The 21174-nt window shown below is 49.4% G+C and overlaps 1 protein-coding gene across 8 annotated transcripts in view; it reads left to right on the top strand.

The window, feature by feature from the left end:
* Positions 1 to 21174, top strand: part of SPNS3 (SPNS lysolipid transporter 3, sphingosine-1-phosphate (putative)) — an 88180-nt gene that overhangs the window by 29494 nt on the left and 37512 nt on the right. For 4 of the 8 annotated variants that reach the window (XM_070482547.1, XM_070482542.1, XM_070482543.1 and 1 more), the window contains exons 1-2: positions 15438 to 15845; positions 19190 to 19255. In XM_070482547.1, the coding sequence (XP_070338648.1) occupies positions 15575 to 15845; positions 19190 to 19255 (337 nt within the window). In that variant the 5' untranslated portion in view covers positions 15438 to 15574. Of the gene's footprint in view, positions 1 to 15330; positions 15846 to 15880; positions 16017 to 19189; positions 19256 to 21174 lie in introns of those variants that run through there. The other 4 variants (XM_070482546.1, XM_070482548.1, XM_070482544.1 and 1 more) reach the window with 4 other exon arrangements.

The raw sequence follows: 21174 nt of genomic DNA, 5'->3' as shown, positions 1-21174 counted from the left end.
GAGAGGAAAGTGCTTAAAGCGGGTGGGGTCAGCTGGGTGCCCCACTGCCCAGAGGCCAAGAGCAGTAAGACAGAAGCAACCATTGGTCTGGCTAGAAGGAGGCCATTTGGTGACCTTGATCTGCCGATACCCTGAGCAGTCTCAGCTGAGAGGTGAGGACACACCGGAGGGCAGTGGAGGAGGATGCAGGCCAGGAAAGGGAGACACTGTGAAGGGGAGCAGAAAAAAGCCTGGCGACTAGAGAGGGGTGGGAGTTCGGAGAACTTTTTAAAAAAGGTAGATGGTGATTCCGTGCCTCGGGAAGGATCTTGTGGAGAGGAGGAGATTGATGAAGCAGGTAGTTATAGGAAACAAAGTCACTGAGAAGGGGAGAGAGGGTCGGCCATTGATTGGGGGCGGGCCGTCTTCCTCCGAAACTCCAGGAGGAAGGGTGATGGACTGCGGGGGGCCAAGATGAGGGAGTTCTTTTTTATTTGCTGCGTCTCCTTGCCCCCATTACGTATGAAGTGAGGGCATTAGTTGAGACTGAAGTGGGCACAGAGTGTGGGGATGTGAGGACGTGACATGAGATGGTCTTTTGGAGGGCGGGAAAGCGAATATTCTAAGGGTATAGGAGGCTTTCTGGGCACTGCCCGCTGCCACTGTGGTCTGTGGGGTGAGTTTAAAACCAGTTTCCTTGGCATGGTCTGTGTTTCTGTTTATTCCAGTGACATCTAGCTGTTCAGGTCCAGGTATGAAATGCAGGGTCAGGCCAGGGCTGGTGCTTTGGCAGGTCAGCCGAGGGAGGGAGAGAGGAGTGAAAGAGTTAAGGGCGATGATGGCCACGCCCACGAAGGCAAAGCTGGCTAAGGAGGGCGCTGGAGGCACAGGTAAGTGATGCCTGGTGATCATTTCAGAGGCGGTGCTGATGACAGTGATGACTACAGAAGTGATTGCTGAGATGGAGAAAAAGACTCTTACAGGAGAAGTGGAGGGAGCAGGGGGCCCAGGTGATGGTGAGATCATCCGCGTGGATGGCGAAGTCACCCAAATGGTGACAGGAGCAGGGAGGACAGAAAGAGGATGAGTCAGGCGTCCAAGTCTTGGGTGAATGAAAGGATGCCCAGGAGGCCCACTGAAGACGTGGGCAAGGAGAATGCATGGCTGAGGCTGATGCCATGAGCGTCACAGGAAGTGGGGTTTTGAAAGACAGGGAAGGAAAATGGTTTGGAAGTAGCAGTGGGCAGCAAGAAGGACATCCATCAGGCTCCCAGGTTCTGAGAAATGAAGGGTAGGAGGGGAAAAAAGCCAGCACTTTCCTCCTGAAAGTTTGCAGGGGAAACCATGTCATCATGTGATGGTCAGGTTCACCCAGGGCTTAAAGGTGTAAATGGATTGTAAAAGAGAAGAACTTAAGAGTGGAGGGGAATTTGGTGCTGGTAGACTATGGGTCTCACAGGGATGAGGAGCAGGAAAGTGGGTCAGATTAGGGGAGGTAGAGAGTAGGATAGGAAGATCAGGGTTTAGGGGATGATGGTAACCGGCGGTGGGGGCCGAGGGGTGTGAGGAAGGATGAGATGGGTTCTGTGGTCTCCTATGGGAAAGCTGGGAAATTCGTCATAGTAGCCACTCTTCAAGATGGCCCCCAATGAGCCTCACCTCCTAGTGTTCATGCCTTTGTGTATTCACTCCCCCAGTGAATCAGGGCTAGTGTGTGTGACCAGTGGAATATGACAGAGGTGATGGTAGGTGATTTACAAGGCAAGGTCATAAAAGGCATTGCAGTTTTTGTTGTGGTCTCTTAGATGGCTCACTCCAGGGGCAGCTAGTTGCTATGCCATGAGGATAATCAGCCCTGTAGAAAGGCCCACATGGAGACCACCTGAGGCCTCCCACCAACAGCCAGCACCATCTTGCCAGCCATGTGAGTGAGCCATCTTGTAAGTGGGCCCTCCAGGCTCAGTCAAGCCTTCGGATGAACGGAGCCTCCTGAGAGACTGAGGCACAGCTGCTCAGCCAACCTGCTTCTGAATCCCTGGCTGGGTGAAACTGTGAGATAATAAATTGTTAATATTTTAACAACTTTATTGAGCTCTAATTCACATACTGTACAATTCACCCACTTATTAAAGTCTGCAATTCAAGTGTTTTTTGGTATATTCAGATACAGTCAATTTTAGAACATTTTCATCATCTCAGAAAGAAGCCCTGTGCCCTTTAGTTCTCACCCCTACCTCCACGTCCCCCCATCCCCAAGCCCTATGCAATCACTAACTTACTTGCTGTCTCTGTAGACTTCTCTATTCTGGACATTTTGTCTAAATGGAATCATATGATATGTGGTCTTTTTGGACTGGTTTCTTTCATTTAGAATGATGTTTTCAGGCTTCATGCATACTGTAGCATGTACTTCATTCCTTTTGGTTTTTTTTTTCAGTGAGGAAGATTGTTGCTGAGCTAACATCTGTGCCAGTCTTACTCTATTTTATGTGGGATGCCGCCACAGCATGGCTTGATGAGCAATGTGTAGGTCTGTGCCTGGGATCTGAACCTGCGAACCCTGGGCCACCAAAGTGGAGTGGGTGAACTTAAGCACTGTACCACTGGGCTGGCCTCCATTCCTTATTTTTAATGCTGAATAATATTCCATTTTATGTATATACGATACTTTGTTTATCCACTTGTCCACTGATGTACATTTGGGTTATTTCTCCCTTTTGGCTATTATAAAAAATGTTGCTTTGAACATTCGTGTGCAAGTTTTTATGTGGATATATGTTTTCGTTTTTCTTGGGTTTATAACTTGGGTACAGTAACTATACATTTAATTGTTTGAGAAACTGACAGACTATTTTCCCAAGCAGCTCCATCATTTTGTATTTCTATCAGCAGTGTACAAGTGTTCCAATTTCTCCGCGTCCTCACCAACACTTGTTATTATCTAGCCATCCTAGTGGGTGTGAAGTGGTATCTCACTGTGGTTTTGAATGGTATTTCCCTGATGACTATGATGTTGAGCATCTTTCCATGTACTTATTGGCTATTTGTATATCTTCTCTGAAGAAATGCCTATTAAGATTCATTGACCTTTTTTTTTAAAAGATTGGCACCTGAGCTAACAACTGTTGCCAATCTTCTTTTTTTTTTTTTAATGCTTTTTCTCCCCAAATCCCCCCAGTACATAGTTGTATATTCTAGTTGTGGGTTCTTCTAGTTGTGGCATGTGGGACGCTGCCTCAGCATGGCCTGATGAGCGGTGCCATGTCTGCGCCCAGGATCCGAACCAGCAAAACCCTGGGCTGCCAGAGCGGAGTGCCTAAACGTAACCACTCGCCCATGGGGCTGGCCCTGACCATTTTAAAATTGCATTATTTATCTATTTATTATTTAATTGTAAGAGTTATTTATATTTTCTAGATACAAGTCCCTTATCAAATGTATGATTTGCACGTATTTTCTCTCATTCTGTGGGTTGGGTTTTCACTTTCTTGATGGTATCTTTTGAAGCATGAAAGTTTTTAAATTTTGATGAAGTCCAATTGATCTATATTTTACTTTGTTGCTCATAATTTTTGTGTCATATCTAAGAATCCTTTGCCAAATCCAAGGTCATAAAGATTGACCCCTATGGTTTCTTTTAAGGGTTTTATAGTTTTAGCTGTTAAATTTAGACCTTTGATCCATTTTGAGTTAATTTTTGTATATGCTGTGAAGTAAGGGTCCCACTTCATTCTTCTTCTTCTTCTGAGCTAACATCTGTTGCCAATCTTCCTCTTTTTTTTTCTCCCCAAAGCCCCAGCACATAGTTGTGCATCCTAGTTGTAGGTCATTCTAGTTCTTCTGTGTGGGACGCTGCCACAGCGTGGCTTGATGAGAGGTGTGTAGGTCCACACCCAGGGTCCGAACTGGCGAACCCCAAGCTGTCGAAGTGGAGTATGTGAACTTAGCCACTTGGCCACAGGGCCAGCCCCCTATTTTATTTGTTTTTTGATGCTATTGTGAACAGAATTGTTTTCTTCATTTCATTTTGGATTGTTCATTGCAAGTGTATAGAAATACAATTGGTTTCTGCATATTGATCTTGTGTATTGTGTTCTGCAAACTTGCTGAACTCATTTATTAGTCTGAATAGTCTTTTAATGGATTCTTTAGGGTTTTCCATATACAAGATCACGTCATCTGTGAGTAGAGATAGTTTCGTTTCTTCCTTTTCAATTTGGGTACCTTATATTTCTTTTTCTGGCCTAATTGCCCTGGCTAGAACTTCCAGTACAATGTTGAGTAGAAGTGATGACAGCAGACATCTTTGTCTTATTCCTGATCTTAGGAGGAAAGCATCCAGTCTTTCACCATTAGGTATGGTGTTAGCTGTGGATTTTTTTTTTTTTTTGCTGAGGAAGATTAGCCCTAAGCTAACATCTGTTGCCAGGCTTCCTCTACTTTATATGTGGGTTGCTGCCACAGCATGGCTGATGAGTGGTGTAGGTCTGCACCCAGGATCTGAACCTGTGAACCTGGGCCACAGAAGCGGAGTGCACTGAACTTAACCACTCGGCCACGGTGCTGGCCCCAGCTTGGATTTTTAATAGATGCCCTTTTTCAGGTTGAAGAAGTTCCATTCTATTCTTAGTTTGAGTGTTTTTATCAGGAAAGGGTGTTGGATTTTGTTAAATGCTTTTTCTGCACCTGTCAAAATGATCATATGATTTTTGTTTATTGATGTGATATATTACTAATTAATTTTTCAGATATTAAACCAACTTTGCATCCCTGGGATAAACCCTGCTTGGTCACGATGTTTAATTCTTATAATAAAAAAAAATCATTATTGTTTTAAGCCACTAAATTTGGGGGTCATTAGCTAAGCAGCAATAGATAACTAGTTCAAGCTGCCTGGTATGAGGCCGTGGGCACCTCTTTGCCACCTGAGCTCCCAGGGGACTGTGGCCACGAGTAGGGCAAGTGCCCTCTCTGGGGTCTGCTCTCTTATGCACCTTCTAGGGCCTCTTCTTTCCAAGGCTTGGGGGTGGGGTAGCCTCACGGAGCTGGAAACCGGGGACGCCCTCTTCTCTCTCTCTTCTCTCTGGTGGCAGGGGATGACAGGTGGAGCACGGGACACCTGGGGCAGAGCTGGGACTAGAACCTGAGCCTCTTGTCCCCTGGGTCTCCAAGTTCTTTCACTGGGAGTGAGGACTCACGCTTGAGTCTCGGCTATGTCCTCCTGTGGCTTTCAGTTGTGCTTGGATACGTGAGGAAGACGCGTGTTGTCTATTTGCATGAGGGTCTAGGTTGTCCTCTGGAAAGTAATTCACCCTAAATCCTAAGAAAGTCAGGCCCTCAGGCTTGGTTGGAGCAAACCTCCCGTGCTGGAAGGCAGAGTGATGCCCTGAACAGCCCTGCCCACCGCTCAGGTCTTCAGACCCCAGTCCACGGCAAAGGGGAGGGAGCTGTGAACACTGCTACAGGAATGGCTTCCCCACATCTCTGAGAGATGCTGGAAGCCTCACGGAGAGGTTCCCCGTGTACAGAGAGAGCCCAGATGTCATGTACTTGAGAGGGCATTCTGTGCACACGCAAGACTCCCTCTGCACGGTCCCAAAAGAAGTGTGTGGAGTCATAGTTTCAGATGGGGACAGAGTTCTAGCTGCTTTGCTGGTAAAGGCTAGAGCGACAGCAATAGTTTTGCTGAAAGTGAGAGCCTGCTGTTACTCCCAGGCTGGCGCAGCTGGTGGCCTGAGAAGCAAGGTTCATTCACTCATTCAGAACAGCCGTTTGTCCTGCTTTGGTCAAGGCCTGGGCCAGACTCTAGGGGAGGCAGAAAGGGCTCACACACTGCCTTCCCCTTAAGAGGCTCGCTGACCCATGGGGAGATAGAAAATCCTGGTAAGGTGCAGTAAGTATGAAAACGATAATCACTCAGCCAAGCCTGCGGGCTTCCTGGAGGAGGTGACCTCTGAGTGGAGTTTGGAAACATCAGTAGAAGGCGGCAACATGAAGTGGATGGGGTGGGTGTCGAAAGCTCAGCAAGCAGTGAGAGCCTAGATCGGGGGGCATTTGGAACATTCTCTCCCTCCTTTTTTCATCCATCTCTGCCCACTTCCTCTTTCCCTTTCCCTGTCTTCCTTTGCTCCTCTGTTCCCATCTTCCCACCAGGTTGCCAGCCTCCCCTATCCCCACCCTGCCCCCAGTCCTGCCCCATCGCTCACCAGGGCTGGGTCCCTATGAACTGCTTGTCCCTGTATTTACAGATTCCAAGGGAAGGAAGGAATTTTCAAAACTGCTGCCAGGGGCCGACCCCGTGGCAGAGTGGTTAAGTTTGTGCCCTCTGCTGAGGCAGCCCAGGGTTTCACTGGTTCGGATCCTGGGTGCAGATGTGGCACCGCTCGTCAGGCCACGCTGAGGCGGTGTCCCACATGCTGCAACTAGAAGGACCCACAACTAAAATATACAACTATGTACTGGTGGGATTTGGAGAGAAAAAGCAAAATAAATAAATAAATAAATAAATAAGTAAATAAATAAAGATTGGCAACAGTTGTTAGCTCAGGTGCCAATCTTAAAAAAAAAAAAACAAAAACCCACCTTAAAACTGCTACCAAATCAGGAGAGCCCAGGTGAAGAGGAGAGTGGACTTCTTTTTTTTTTTTTTAAAGATTTTAGTTTTTCCTTTTTCTCCCCAAAGCCCCCCGGTACATAGTTGTATATTCTTCGTTGTGGGTTCTTCTAGTTGTGACATGTGGGATGCTGCCTCAGCGTGGTTTGATGAGCAGAGCCATGTCCGTGCCCAGGATTCGAACCAACGAAACACTGGGTCGCCTGCAGTGGAGTGCACGAACTTAACCACTCGGCCACGGGGCCAGCCCCCATTTGCTTTTTTTTTTGAGAGTGGAATTCTGCAGGTCCCCAGTCCCAACCTTTCTGTGGGGCTGCACCCACGTGGCACTGGCAGCCCGGACCCCTGCAGCCACACACATAGCACACAGTCACGTTTATTTGGTTTTGTTTCATATTTTTTTGTGTGATTAGAAAAACTATACCTGCCACTACTTTTTCTTTTTTAAACTGTTCCCTAAGCGATACACTGCAGAAAAATTAGCATATACAAATAAGACAAGAAGGTAGTACTGCAAAGAGGTTAGGTGCACAGAGTTCAGAGCCAGATGGAACAGTTACGTAGCCTCTTTGTGCCTCAGTTTCCTCGTCTAGAAAATAAGTATAATTATCAGACCTGCTTCGCAATTGCTTGTAGGTCTCAGCACATGGTAGGTGCTATGTTAGTTTTTGCTATTATTATTATTGGTAAGTAAAGAAAAAGTGAAAGGGAAGAAAGGAAAACAGTTCCCTATAATTCTCCGAGCCTGAGATAAATACTGTTGACCCTCTGGGATATATCCTTCCACTCTTTGCTGTGTGTACAGTATATGCTCTATAAATATGGTGGGTTCCACAATGTGGCATACCATATGGTCACAGCCTTTATTTTCCCAATTAATTGAGCGTGCTTGCCCACGTTTTATTAGCAAGAAGTCCAGGATCTTGAATCTCGGACTGAATCCTGAATGATCCAGGAAATTTGAGGGCTTACTCCCTGCCTGGAATAGTTCATGACTGCTGTGACCTCTTATGGCCACATGGTGTCGCTATTGAAGTCTGGTCCCTTCCCGTCCCCAGGACATGCTGGTGAATGATGCTCAGCTCTGCTAGGGGGCCCCCAGGCTTGAGATCCCAAGCTTGCAGCTCTCAGCGGCTCTCTTTCCTGCGCTCTTCCCTCTAACTGGGGTGTCCACTAGCTGCAGGAGCTCTGGGTTAGGATAGTTTCTGGCATCTGCCGCCTCCTAGATTCAGAACCTCGATTTTCCTTTCCTCCTTGGGAATCCACACCAGGAGCTTGTTTGAACCCTCTGAACGTAGTTGGTCATTCTCACATTTCCTGAGAATGTGGTTGCTCAGTCGCTCTCACAGGGCAGACGACTCTCTCGGGCGCGGAGGTGATTAGCCATCTGCGCACCCAATGCCTGCCTTCCTTTCCCTTCTTCCTCACTGACAGAGGCAGCCTTCCATGGCGCCCACCTTCCCAGCCTCTCCTGCAGCTGGGCGCGGACGTGTGACTCCAACCTGGTCAGTAGGTCCTGAGGGAATGCCAGCTGGGGGATTTCTAGGAAAGAATTTCCTCCTTGATAAATACACGTGAACACATTTCAGGAGGAATCTCCTTCCTTTTTATATGTGAGATGACAGCCACAAGACGAAGGCTGTGGGAGCCAGCCTGCAAGGTGACCTCCGTGAGCTTCGCCTCCTGGTGTTCATGCCTTTGTGTGGTCCTCTCCCACAATGAATCTGGCCTGGCCTGTGTGACTGATAGAATACAGCAGAATACAGACCTAGAAGGCTAAGTCATGAAAGGTATTGAAGTTTCTGCCTTGGTCACCAGTGGATTGCTCCCTCTAGAGGAAGCCAGCCACCGTACCAGGAGCACATTCAAGCGGTGCTGTGAAGAGGAGCCGACAGCTGGCACCAACTTGCCAGCCGTGTGTGTGAGCCACTTTGGAAACGGACCCTCCAGCCCCAGTCAAGCCTTCGGATGACTGCAGCCCGGGCTGATAACTCACTGCAGCCACGCAAGAGACCCGGAGCCAGAACACCCAACTAAACTGCTTCTGGATTCCCGACCCACTGAAACCATGAGAGATAATAAGCGACTATTGTTGTTTAAAGGGGATTTTTCCTACAGCAATAGATAAAAAACCCAAAGGCCAACACTATAAAGATTTATAAACACTATGAAGAGGAAAGGCAGAAAACACTGGAGTCTTTGATGATGTCATGGTGTCAACAAGTTAACCAACCCTGAAACCTCCTACTTCCTGGCTTCTTCTCATCTGAGGTCATTAATGTTTAGCTGCTGCTGGGTGTCCTTGCAGCCAAAGCCATCCTTACTGATTCATGCTCTACAAGAAGACTCCCCGGGAATTTCTGAAGTATGATTCTGGGGTGATTTCCTCTCACCTTCTCTTCTCTGAGGCTGGAAATTTCTTTTGTTAAAAAAACAAAAAGGACACAAATTTAAACTCTAATGGGAGTCCTTCTGGAGGGGCTTCGCTAAGAATAATCTCAAATGAACTTCTGTGTTGGTCAGAGTTGACGGGGCAAGCAGCCAAGTGAGTTACGATGGGCCAACTCGCAAGTTTTTGTTGTATTTATTTTTGTTATTTTTACTTAAATAGGGTCATACTGGACATGGCTTTTGTACACTCTTATTTGCGATTCACTGTCATATCCTGAACACCTTTCAGATCAACGTAGACTAAGGTTCTGTAAAGGGCTGTCGGGTGCTCCGTTGTATAGAAGTACCGTTGTTTATTTGCTCAATCCCCTGAAACCTGGAACCTAGAATGTTGCCACTTTTTTGATATTACAATCACCACCTTTCCGTTTTTTCATTCTGATGAAATATACCAAACATAAAATTTACCATTTTAACCATTTTAAAATGTGTAATTCAGGGGCATTAAGTACATTCACCTTGTCGTGTAACCATCTCAACTACTCATCTTTAGAACTTTTCCATCGTCCCAGCTGATACCCTGTACCCATTAAACAACTCCTCGTTGCCCCCACCCGCAGCCCCTGGGAACCTCTATTCTAATTTCTGTCTGCATGAATTTGCCTACTCTAGGTACCTCATATAAGCAGAATCACACAATATTTGCTCTTTTGTGTCTGCCTTATTTCACTTAGGATAATGTCCTCAAGCTTCATCTGTGTTGTAGCATGTGTCAGAATTTCCTTCCTTTTTAAGGCTGAATAATATTCCATTATATGGATGTACCACATTTTGCTTATCCACTCATCATGTGTTGATACACATTGGGGTTGTTTCCACCTTGGCTATTGTGAATAGTGCTGCTATGAACATGTTAGTGCCGTGCAGTCGATTCCGACTCCTTGCAACCCTGTGGACGGCAGAGCAGAACCCTGCTCGGTCTTTTTGCGCCATCCTCTCACCTTCCAGTGCTGTATCAAACAATGTTCCCCTGCTATTCATAGGGTTTTCATGGCCAGTTTTTTCAGAAGTGGGTGACCAGGTCCTTAGTCTGTCTTAGTCTGGAAGCTCCACTGAAACCTGTCCTCCATGGGTGACCCTGCTGGTATTTGAAATACCAATGGCATAGCCTTCAGCATCACAGCAACATGCAGCCGCCGTGGTGTGACAACCAACAGACGGGTGGTGTGGTCCCCTGACCGGGAAATGAACCTGGGCCGTGGCAGTGAGAGTGCCGGATCTTAACCACTAGACCACCAGGGCTGGCCTCTGCTGTGAACATGGGTGTACAAGTATTCGCTTGAGTCCTTTCCTTCAATTCTTTTGCGTATATACACAGAAGTGCACATTTACTTTTAAGGGAAAGTGATTTTGAACATATTATGCCTCAATTTGCAGAGACTGATGACTCTGCCATGCCAGACAGCCTGAGTCTTGCCGCGGCTGGGAGGGGGCTGCCACACGCGGTGAAGGATTTGCAGCCCGCATGGGGGTGACCCATCCACTTCCCGTGTCCTCCGCTCTCACTGGGGACTCCAGATCATGCACCACATCGTCTTCCCCAGTCTATGCTTTTCCCTCAAAAACTGTTTCCTGTCAGTGTCCATGTGGAAATTTTTCTGTTCTTTGAAAAGCAGGACTTTTGGGTCCTGGCTCCCATGTAGAAGGTCAGAAGGCAGCAGTATCTGCCCGGAGACTTTGGAGAAATCAATGGGACCTACTTCCAGGGCCCCTCATGGGGATGGTGGCAGGATGCCTGCCCTCAAGGAGCCCGCAGCCGAGTTGAATGAGGGACACACACGCAACCGCGAAGCTGAGTGGACCTTCTTGGGCTGTCCAATCCCTTCACCACCATGACCACCGGTCTTCAAATGGGCAAGCGGAAGCCCAGAGGGCAAAGAGTCCTGTTGGCTCCTCTGGGGGTTGAAACCCAGGCTTCCTACCTGATGGCCCGTGAGTCTGTGCTGCCCCCTGCTGGCCTCCTGCTCCCGGGATGTGATGGTCTTCAGCTTTATTCCTAAGATGGCTCTGGGGCAAAGCCTCTTCATCCAGAACCCCTTGAGGGGTCAAATCCTGGGCCCCTGGTGGGAGCCTGCACTTGGAAGCTGAGGAGTCTCAGCATATAGCCTGGGTGTGTATAGTCTCAGGGCGGTTGGTCCTATTTTGATGCTGCCCTCCTGGCCAAGACCCAGCCTCCCTGGTCTGACAAGTCCTGGGAGTTCTGACCCGGGAGCTGCCCCCTTGTCCCTGCCTGGCTCAGAAAGCCAAGGCAGGGTGGCGTTCTGGCCTGGTGGAGGTGAGGGCTGGACCCAGGAAAGGGGTGACCATGACCAGCCCTGAATGGGGCAGCAGCCTCCGGATAGGGGGCAGGTCTGTCTTGGTGCTCACTTGGCTGTGATGCTCTTGTGCGGTTTGCACAAGAGTGTCTGTGTGCACGCTTGTGTGCCTGGGTTTGTACGCATACTTGAAGATGTAGCTCTGCCTGTCACTCCTCAGCTCTGAGGGCAAGGCTGAGACCAAAGTCTCATCTACATGTGCAGGGAAAGCCCATTTGATTTAATAAACGCATAGCACTTCCTCAATACCAGGCAAAACTCTAGGCACTTTTCAGACAATCTCTTAGTCAAGCCACAACAACCCTACGAGGTATGTACTGTTATTATCCCCATATTATAGATGAGGAAACTGAGGCACAGAGAAGTTAAGTGCCTAAGATGAGATGGCCAGTGAGTGGTGAGTCCAGTTCCAGGTACAGGATCTTAGCTGTGATGCTAACTGCCTGCGTGAGCTCAATTGGAGGGCTGACTTTGAACCTCCCTTTGTTTCACCAAGACCATTCACATGGGGCGTGTGGTTGAACCGCATGGCAGAGGCCAAGGACCCATCACCACCACTATCCCAACAACAATAATAACAGTTAACACTCAGTGTGCCAGGCTCCATGCGGGAATGTCACATGCACTCGCCTTAGCTCATCCTCACAATTAACCCCTCAAGCACTCACTCTTCTCTGTATCACATGTGAGGACACAGAGACTGTGAGGGCTTGGGGACCTGCCCAAGGCACACAGCTAGGAAGAAGCAAATTGGAATTGGAACCCAGGCCCGTCAAACAGCAGGGTGCACATTCTTGTGATGTCGCCAGACTGGGTTTTTGTTTGTTGGTTTGCTTTAACTTAAAAAAAAGAATTGAGGTGAAATTCACCTAACATAAAATTTTCAATATTTTGAAGCGTATAGTTCGGTGGCATTTGGCACATTCACAATGTTGTGCAACCATCACCCCTCCCTAGTTCCAGAGCATTTCATCATCCCCCGAGGAGACCCTCTACCCAGTAAGCCTTCCCTCCTCCTCTTGGCCCTGACACCACGAGCCTGCTTTCCGTTGCTGTGGACTTAACTATTGGGGACATTTCACAGAAATGGAATCATACACTGTGTGACATTTCGTGCCTGACTTCTTTCACTTAGCGTAATGTTTTCGAGGTTCAACCACGTCGTAGTGTGGATCAGGACCTCATTCCTTCTCGTGGCTGGATAATATTCCATTGCATGCACGGTCATGTGCTGCATCATGACGTTCCAGTTGACGACGGAACATTGGATGAGAGTGGTCCCATAGGATCAGTACCATATAGCCTGGGTGTGTAGCAGGCTGTACCGTCCAGATTAGTGTAAGTACACTCTAGGATGTTTGCACAATGACAAAATTGCCTAACGATGCATTTCTCAGAACGCATCTCCATTGTTAAACGATGCGTAACATTTTGTTTCCCCAATGTCACTTGATGGACCTTGGTTGTTTCACCTTTTGGCTACTGTGAGCAGCGCTGCTATGAACATTCATGTGCAGGGATTGGTTCGAGCTCCTGTTTCAATTCTTTTGGACACGCGCCTAGGAGTGGAATTGTGGGGTCATGTGGTAGTTCTATGTTTAAACTTTTGAGGAATGGCTATACTGTTTTCCACAGTGGCTGAACCATTTTACATGCCCGCTAGCGACAGATGAGGGTTCCAGTTTCTCCACATCCTTGCCAACATTTGTTACTTTCTGTATTTTTTATTAAAAACTTTTTTTATTCTCTCCATCTTACTGGGGATGAATTGGTATCTCATTGTGGTTTTGATTCTCATTTCCCTCATGACTGGTGATATCGAGCATCTTTTCGTGTGCATGTTGGCAATTTGTGTATCTTCTTTGGAGAGCTGTCTATTCTGTCCTTTGCCCAACTTTATTTGGATTATTTGTCATTTTGTGCTTTAACTTTTTATCTAGAAATAATTTACAACTTACAGAAAAATTACAATATAGTACAAAGAAACCCAGAGAACCTTTACCCCCAATTCATCTATTATTCACATTTTGCCCCATTTGTTTTGTATCTATCTATTTTTTTTTCCTGAGCCACTTGAGAGTAAGTTGCATACATCATGGCCCTTTACCCCTAAAAACTTCAGAAAAAGGACTTCATTATATACCCACAGTATAGTTATCAACTTTAGTAAATTTGACACTGGTATGATATTCTTTCCTAATCTACTGTCTGCATTCCAATTCTATCAATTGATCCAACAGTATGCATTTCCCCTTCTGGTACAGGATCCAGTCTGGGATCTCATGTTGCACTTAATTATCACATCTTTTTAGTCTCTTTTAATCTGAAACAATCCCTCAATCTAAAAAAGACATGAATAACCTTTTAGGACTTTGACGTTTTCAAATAATACAGTCCCTTAAAAAAATAGCATTCCAGGTTCTTGCCATATGATCCAGCAATTATGCTCCTTGGTATTTACCCAAAGGAGTTGAAAGCTTATGTCCACGCAAAAACCTGCACACGGATGTTGATAGCAGCTGTATTCATAATTGCCAAAACTTGGAAGCAAACAAGACGTCCTTCAGTAGGTTGATGGACAAATAAACTGTGGTACATCCAGACAACAGAGTATTATTTAGCCCTAAAAATAAATGAGTTATCAAGCTAGGAAAAGACTGGAGAAACCTTAAATGCCTATTACTAAATGAAAGAAACCAATCTGAAAAGGCCGCATACTCTAGGATTCCAATATGACATTCCGGAAAAGGCAAAACCATGGAGACAGTAAAGAGATCAAGGGTTTCCCAGGGTTGAGGGGAGAGAGGAATGGATAGGTGGACCACAGAGGATGTTTAGGGCAGTGGAACTACTCTGTATGCTATAATGGTGAATACATGTCATACATTTGTCCAAACCCACAGAATGTGCAACACCAAGAGTGAACCCTAATGTAAGTGATGGACTTTGGTGGTAATGATATGTCAATGAAGGTTCATCGATTGTAACAAACGTCCCGCTCTAGTGGAGGATGTTGATAATAGGGACACTATGCATGTATGGGACCAGGGGATATGTGGGAGCTTTCTGTATCTTCCCCTCAATTTTGCTGTCAACCTAAAACTGCTCTAAAAAGTAAAGTCTAGGGGCTAGCTCGGTGGCATTGCAGTTTAGTTCCTGTGTGGTGCTCTGCTTCGGCGGCCCAGGGTTTGCCGGTTCGGATCCCGGGCCTGGACCTAGGCACTGCTTATCAAGCCACGCTGTGACAGGCGTCCCACATATAAAATAGAGGAAGATGGGCACGGATGTTAGCTCAGGGCTAAGCTTCCTCAGTAAAAAGAGGAGGATTGGCGGTGGATGTTAGCTCAGGTCTAATCTTCCTCAAAAAAAAGGTAAAATCTGTTAAAAAAAAATAATGTCCCTCCATTTGGGTTTGTCTGGTGTTTTCTCATGATTAGATCGGGTCATGCATTCCTGGCCAGAATCCTGCAGAGATGATATTGTGGCCTCTTGGGGCCTCACGTGGGGGCACACAGTGCCCAGTGTACCTCATCAATGATGTTATTTTAATCCTTCTGTCAAGATGTTTCTTGATTCTTCTACTGTATAGTTACTCTTCCCCTCCTTGCTGCTAATAAACAAACCATCAAGAGACACTTAGGACCACACTAATGTCTTGCCCCTCATCAGAAATTTCCCCCTAGATTTGGCATCTATCGATGGGTTCTGCCCAGGCTGTCTTCCTGCAGGCAGCACCTCTGCTGAGTCTGTTTCTCCAGGTAGGGTGGTAGACAGGAGTGGGCGCCAGCCTTCCGTTATAGTCCCGTCCAGTGCTGCTCTCCTGGCCAACGCCCAGGCTTCCTCATTCTACCCGAGTTTGAGTCCCTCCCTCGTTCACAGCCCACCTCTTGCGTGAGCAGCCAGACTCTCTTACAGTGAGCGGGACTCTGGGAGACTCATCTCGTTTCCTGTCCTGTGAAGCTTCTCTTCCTCATTGTAGCCACTGTAGCCACCACAGCTAGACCAAGGGGACCGTCCTGTGTGTCACCAAGGGAGGGGGGTGCCAGGAGCTCTCCTCCCCGCTAGCAGGGCTCGGAGACTGGGGATGGTGAAATCTCACCGACAAGGCTGCGCTGGGCTCGGCAGGAACCTGTGATAAGATGCCAAGCAGTTAAAGCAGCTGCTTTGAGGTTGAGAGGCTGGAGGCCACAGGAAGTGAGCTCTCCGTGCAGAGCTGATGTGCCTTCAATCGGCACTTGTCCCGGGACAGCGGCTGCGGGCTGGCGAGGCTGGGGGCATGTCTGTGGAGTGCCGGGAGCCCGGGCCGGAGGGGCCTCAGGACTGGTCTGCGGGGCCAGGCGGGCATACCTGGGCCTCGGGCTCAGGTCGGTGCCCCCGTTCAACCACGCCCGCCCCCTGGAGCCTGCCCCGCTGGAGAGCTATCGTGGCCGCTGCGGTGCTCTGCTATATCAACCTCCTCAACTACATGAACTGGTTCATCATTGCAGGTGAGGAAGCGGACGGGCCTCCTGGGCAGCGCCTGCTCATGCATGTGTGCACGGCCTTGCTACCGGCCGGCACTGCAAACCCATTGTGGCCTCCCGTCCTTCAGACTTTCTTCCTGTGGAACGCATCCCTGCTGTTCTCATGCCTGGAGGTGGTTTCAGCCATGCCTGCAGGTGGGAGGGCCTATCAAGTTCGCAATGCAATCCCAAACTAAGGGTGTGCACATGGGTGTGGGTGCATGATGGCGAGTGGGTGGGTGAGGACAGCAGGGAGGACCGGTCCTGCAGGCAAAGGCCTAGAGGCTCTGGGTGGAATGCTGGGGTAAGGTTGTGGAAGACAGGGTGGCCTGGCCCAGCTCCCAAGCAAGAAATAACTTGCTGGTTGTTTCCGGGACAGCAGGCTACGTGCAAACCTTGCATATTTTGCCTTCCTTCCTGCGGACACTGGGCTTCTGCTCTGTCTTCTTGTCACTCACTCATTTACTCATTCATTTATTCAAGGTTCAACCTTCTTTGCTCTCTTCATCACGGATTCATTCGAGATTGATGGAGCACTAACTGTGGGAAGGACCCTCTGGTGGGCCTGGGGGACCCAGAGGAGGGGCAGTCAGTCTTGTAGCTCCTGAACTCAGGAATGACTATCTCATGGGGCAGAGGGAGAAGCTCATTAACAGGACTCCTGCAAGGCAGAGAGATGTGGCCAGGCGAGGAAGGCACAGACCGGCCTGGGGAGCTCAGAGGGGGTACCTGCAGCGACTGGGCATCCCTGGGGCCAGGATATTGATTCATCAGTTGCCAGCTGGGCACCCCAGGGAGTGGCTGTGGAATGAACAGAACTTGGAGTTGCAGACAGCCCCTGATCTGGTGTCCATCTTTGAGGAGGTCAGAGGGACACAGAACACCTGTTCAAGTACCTCTAATACAGAACAGAGTAGGGTGAGACTCAGCGGGGCAGCCCCAGGGTGAATGGCTGAGGGTTCTGGGGCAGAATTCACAGAGGAGGGGGATCTAGTTTGGGCCTTGAAGGCTGAGAAGATTGGCAAGGCAGGAATGGGGCGAGGCGAGGGCATGCAGAGGGAGGGGTCAGTGTGAGCCAAGGCATGTGGGGTGAGCGTGCACGCTCTGATCAGGGATGGCAAGAGGGAAGGATGCAGGAAGTTATTCTAAAAGGGTGTTGGGGGCCAGATCATAGGCTTCTTGGTGCTAGCCTGGAAGCTTGGACTCTCTGCTGAGACAAAGGGGAGCCATGGAAAAATATCTTAAGTGGAGGGACTCGTAGTCAGATTTGGGGCCCTGATGGAGGCCAAATGAGATAAGGAGGTCAATTCAGAGGCTCCTGCAGTGGGTTAGGCCAAAGCTGAGGAGGCCTGGGCTGGAGTGTGGGTCGGGGGCATGAAGGGGCGGTGGGGGCAGGAGACAGAGGGGAGCAGGCAATGGTACGAGTGGAGCTCTTTGAGCCCCTCAGGCTGGGTCCCTGCTTTCCTACCACTAGCCCTGGGAGGCCCCTGGCTGGGCCGTCAGACCCTGAGTCCTGCCTGCCTGAGGCCCCTTCCCTGTCAGGACTTCCTCTGGCAGCGTGAAGGGGGCAGGAGAAGTGAAACCACGCTGAGCGCTGGGGACTGCTGGGGGCGGGCGAGCCACTCTCAGGGCAACTACAGTTCTCTTGTGGGAAGCAGCTCTTTGGGAAGCCAGAGTGACACGTGGAAGGTAACAAGGAGGCTGGGTCCACACCTGGCCCGGGCTGTCCCCAGAGTGCCACAGGGCTGGGAGGAGCCCAGGAGCAGACCAAACAAGGGGACAAGTCCCTGTTTCTGGAATGGAAGATGAGTGCCATGACAGAGAAGTTTTATAGAGCTATATACTTTGCTTATCTGCGTTAACTATTTTTTTCTTTCCAACGCATATGTCTTATTCGTGTAATTACCCATGTTAAAAGGGAAGGAAAGACACGCAGGGTGCCCTGCCTGGATGCTGTGGCGACCAGGCCCAAAGTCAATGTCTGAACCCAAATCTCCTACGTTGCTTCTCCGATTCTTTGATCTGTCTTCGCCTGCTGGCAGGTCTTGGGGGTGTGGATGTGGGGTTTCTACACCCTCACCGTGTGGGTGTTTCTGCAGGGCCCCATTTGGGGGCTTCTGCCCCCTTCTGTGACCCTAGGTGGGAGGGCGAGCTCCCTCTGGCCGGGATTCTAGTTCCAGCTCCTATTCCAGCTGTGCTACCGTGGGTGGCTGGAACCTCTGTTTCCTCATCTGTATGATGGGGACAATGACAGTCTCCACCGCTTAGGCCCATCTCATAATTCAGTGAAAGTGGTGGTTGATCCTGATAACGACAGGCCAGAGCCTCCCAGCTCGGTAAGCAGGTGCCTCGTCCTGACTAACTTGTCCTGAAATACGTCAAGGAGCTGAGGGGACCTCAGTGAAGAGAGCCTGGTGTCTGGGGGCCCGCTTCCTCTCTCCGCATTGGGCTGAGCACCACTGCACTGGCCCACGGCCTAGGCAGATCTTGGAGGGGTTTTGGAGACCCAGCTGGTGCAGGGCAAGAGCCGGCCACCCTCGGGGAGGTGAGGCCAAGGTCAGACCTAAGTGGGACCTGTCTGTGAGGCAATCACGTGCACTGTCATGTTGGTGTGTTTATGCCTCTGGGAGAACATGCTTGTGTGTGCACGTGTGCAGGCCCGGACACACGTGTCTTTGCATGTACATGCTCGTGTGTATACGTACACCTATGAATGTCTGGAGTTTGCACATGAGCAGGGCTGCTGTGTTGCACAATCCCAGGGACTTCCATTTACACTATAGTCTAAGTGAATGGCTGTGCACTGTGCAGCAACAGGGAACTGCCGGTCACTCTGACTATAATGCACATGTGCACATGCATGCACGCCTGTGGGTGCGTCTTTGTGTGTACACCTCAGTACATGTGTATGTGTGTCTGGGTGTGTGAGACTGGGCTTACACACCTGTGAGTGCAGGCTCGTGTGTGTGTATGTACATCTGTGCCTCTGTGAGGGTATTCCTCTGGGTGTGCCTGTTTGTATGTACCTGTGTGGGGCTGCATGTCTGTGTGTCTGTGTGACTATGTGTCTATGTCTGGGGTGCATGCTCGTATATGAATGTGTGAGTCTGTGCCTTTGGGATGTGTGTTTCTGCGTGTGTTTGGCTCCTGTATCTTGTGTGTGTGGTTGGACACATGTGTGGGAGAGAGGGGAAGAGAGCAGTGGGCCCAGGTGCCACGCCCTTTGCGGTGCGGGTCAGCGGTGGCCCTGTCCCAAACGCGGGGGCAGCTGCCTTTCAAGGCCTGCTGGGCCACTTCCCATTTCCTGAGTACTGTCTGTCTGTCCACAGGAGTACTGCTGGATGTGCAGAAGTTTTTTCAGATCAGTGACAGCAATGCTGGTCTGCTTCAGACGGGTAAGGAGGGCGTCAGGACCTGGAGCTGGGGCCCTGGGTTCGTGCTGGGTGGGGTCTTTCTGCAGGTCCTGTTCTGAGCCCAGCCCCGGCTGCTGGGAGATGGGGCCAGGCTGAGCCCCACTAAGTCCCCTGGCACAGAGGAGGGGGCAATGAGGATGGGTGGTATGTGCGCGTGAGGGCCAGTCCAGGTGGGAGATGAGACGGCCTGGGCTGAGACCTCGTGCTTGGAGAGCCCCTTCGGGTTTGAGGGCGGGGGCTACAGGAGGAGCAGAGGGAGAGGAGCTGGAAAGGCTGCTGGGCCTCGCCTTCGGATCACAGCTGTGGAGTCGGTCACTCATCCCTTCACATCTGCTCAGCTCAGCTGGGAACCGGCAAATCAGCAGGGCTGAGGAATCCTGGCCTGTGCTTTCCTCTCATGGACCTGAAAAATCTGACCTCCAGGACACACACAGACAGACAGACAGATAGACAGACACAGACACGTACCCACCATGGGCTCAGATGAGGTGTGGGCCCACAGAGCCACAGTCCAGCAGCAGAGAGCAGCCACATGTCCCGTTCCAAGGTGGGGGCTGTTGGGGTCACGAGGCACTACCTCTTCCCCTGTGGGTGCCTGGATGGTGACACACACATACCCACGTGTGTGCACACACTGCCACAACTCAGGATACACACGTGTGCACACACCCTACCTGTGACTGGCGCATGCATGGTTCCTCTCTGCAGGCCCCTCCGTCCTCCTAACAGTCTGCCATCTCCTGCCTTAGAACAAGCCTCTCAAACTGGAGACGGGGACCCTGGGGACACATAAGAACTTTCCAGGGCTACATGAGCAGCGTTTTGAGAGCATCCATTTACGGATATTCAAGGCCGTGTATTTCTTCCCTAAAATGGATCTGCCTGAGAACAAGCCTCTGTTCTCTTTTTTCACCTCCCCTTTAATAATCACCTGTCCACCCTCTTAAGCAGAAAAATACACCTTTCTCCCATTCTGAGGTTTTCTATGGTGCACTGCCCTGGGTGTAGAAAGCTCCAGGGTGCCAGCCAGAGGGAGCCCTTGGGGATGCTTAGCTTCGCTGGGGAGACCCTGGGAGCGAAACAGAGGGAGTGTGAGCAGAAAGCCACCGGGGATGTTTCCTCCAGGCCACAAGCCCATGGCAGGGCGCCAAGCCCTATCTAGCTGTCCTGCTGGTGTGTGACAGTCTACTATTTATCTACAATTTAGAATTCAGAAGTGAGATGTCTCAGGGATGGGTGTCAACACATTTATTTCAATAAAAAAAATGAAGCCAACATTTTAACATCTTTCTTACAGACAGCCACTCTGACCTGCCTGATTGATTTGGCAAATAAGGACTGGTTTTGTTCATTAGACCCTACAGCGACATTTCCCATAAACGAAATGACCTCGATCTGCAGTTCCAAGGATTTGGATGAAAATATAGCTAAAAGAACACAATAATGCTGGAAATCACATCCTTTGGAACTGTTTAAACTTACGATAAAAATGTTTTAAATGTCAGCTGAAAGCTCTTGAAGGGGTGCCCAGTTCTATAAACTTCTTTAAGAGGCACCCGAGTGAAAGAGTTAGCAGAGACTGCTCTGGACCAGCGGTGTTTTCCTGGTGCTTCTGTCTCGGGGCTGAGCCAGGGCTGGTCCTTCAGTCATTTCTGTAGCCGGAGTGAGGCCATCTTGCCTTGATACTCGCAGCCTTGTAGGTTATAAACAGACAGTGGTAGCTGAGTCAACATGTCCCTTTTCTGGTCCTTGCCACGGTGAACACGATTATTACTACCAGGTCCCTGATAAGTGAGAGGCCGTGGAGGGAGGAGTTTGTGCGTATGTGTGAGAGAGAGAGAAAGTACGTGAACCTGTGCATGTGGATGTGTGAGTGTGCAGCGAGCATGTGTGTGCGTGTG

Source organism: Equus asinus, chromosome 13 (genome assembly GCF_041296235.1).
Source record: "Equus asinus isolate D_3611 breed Donkey chromosome 13, EquAss-T2T_v2, whole genome shotgun sequence".
Lineage (NCBI taxonomy): Eukaryota > Metazoa > Chordata > Mammalia > Perissodactyla > Equidae > Equus > Equus asinus.
Note: the sequence above shows the minus strand (reverse complement) of the source record. Positions and strands in the feature narration are given on the sequence as shown.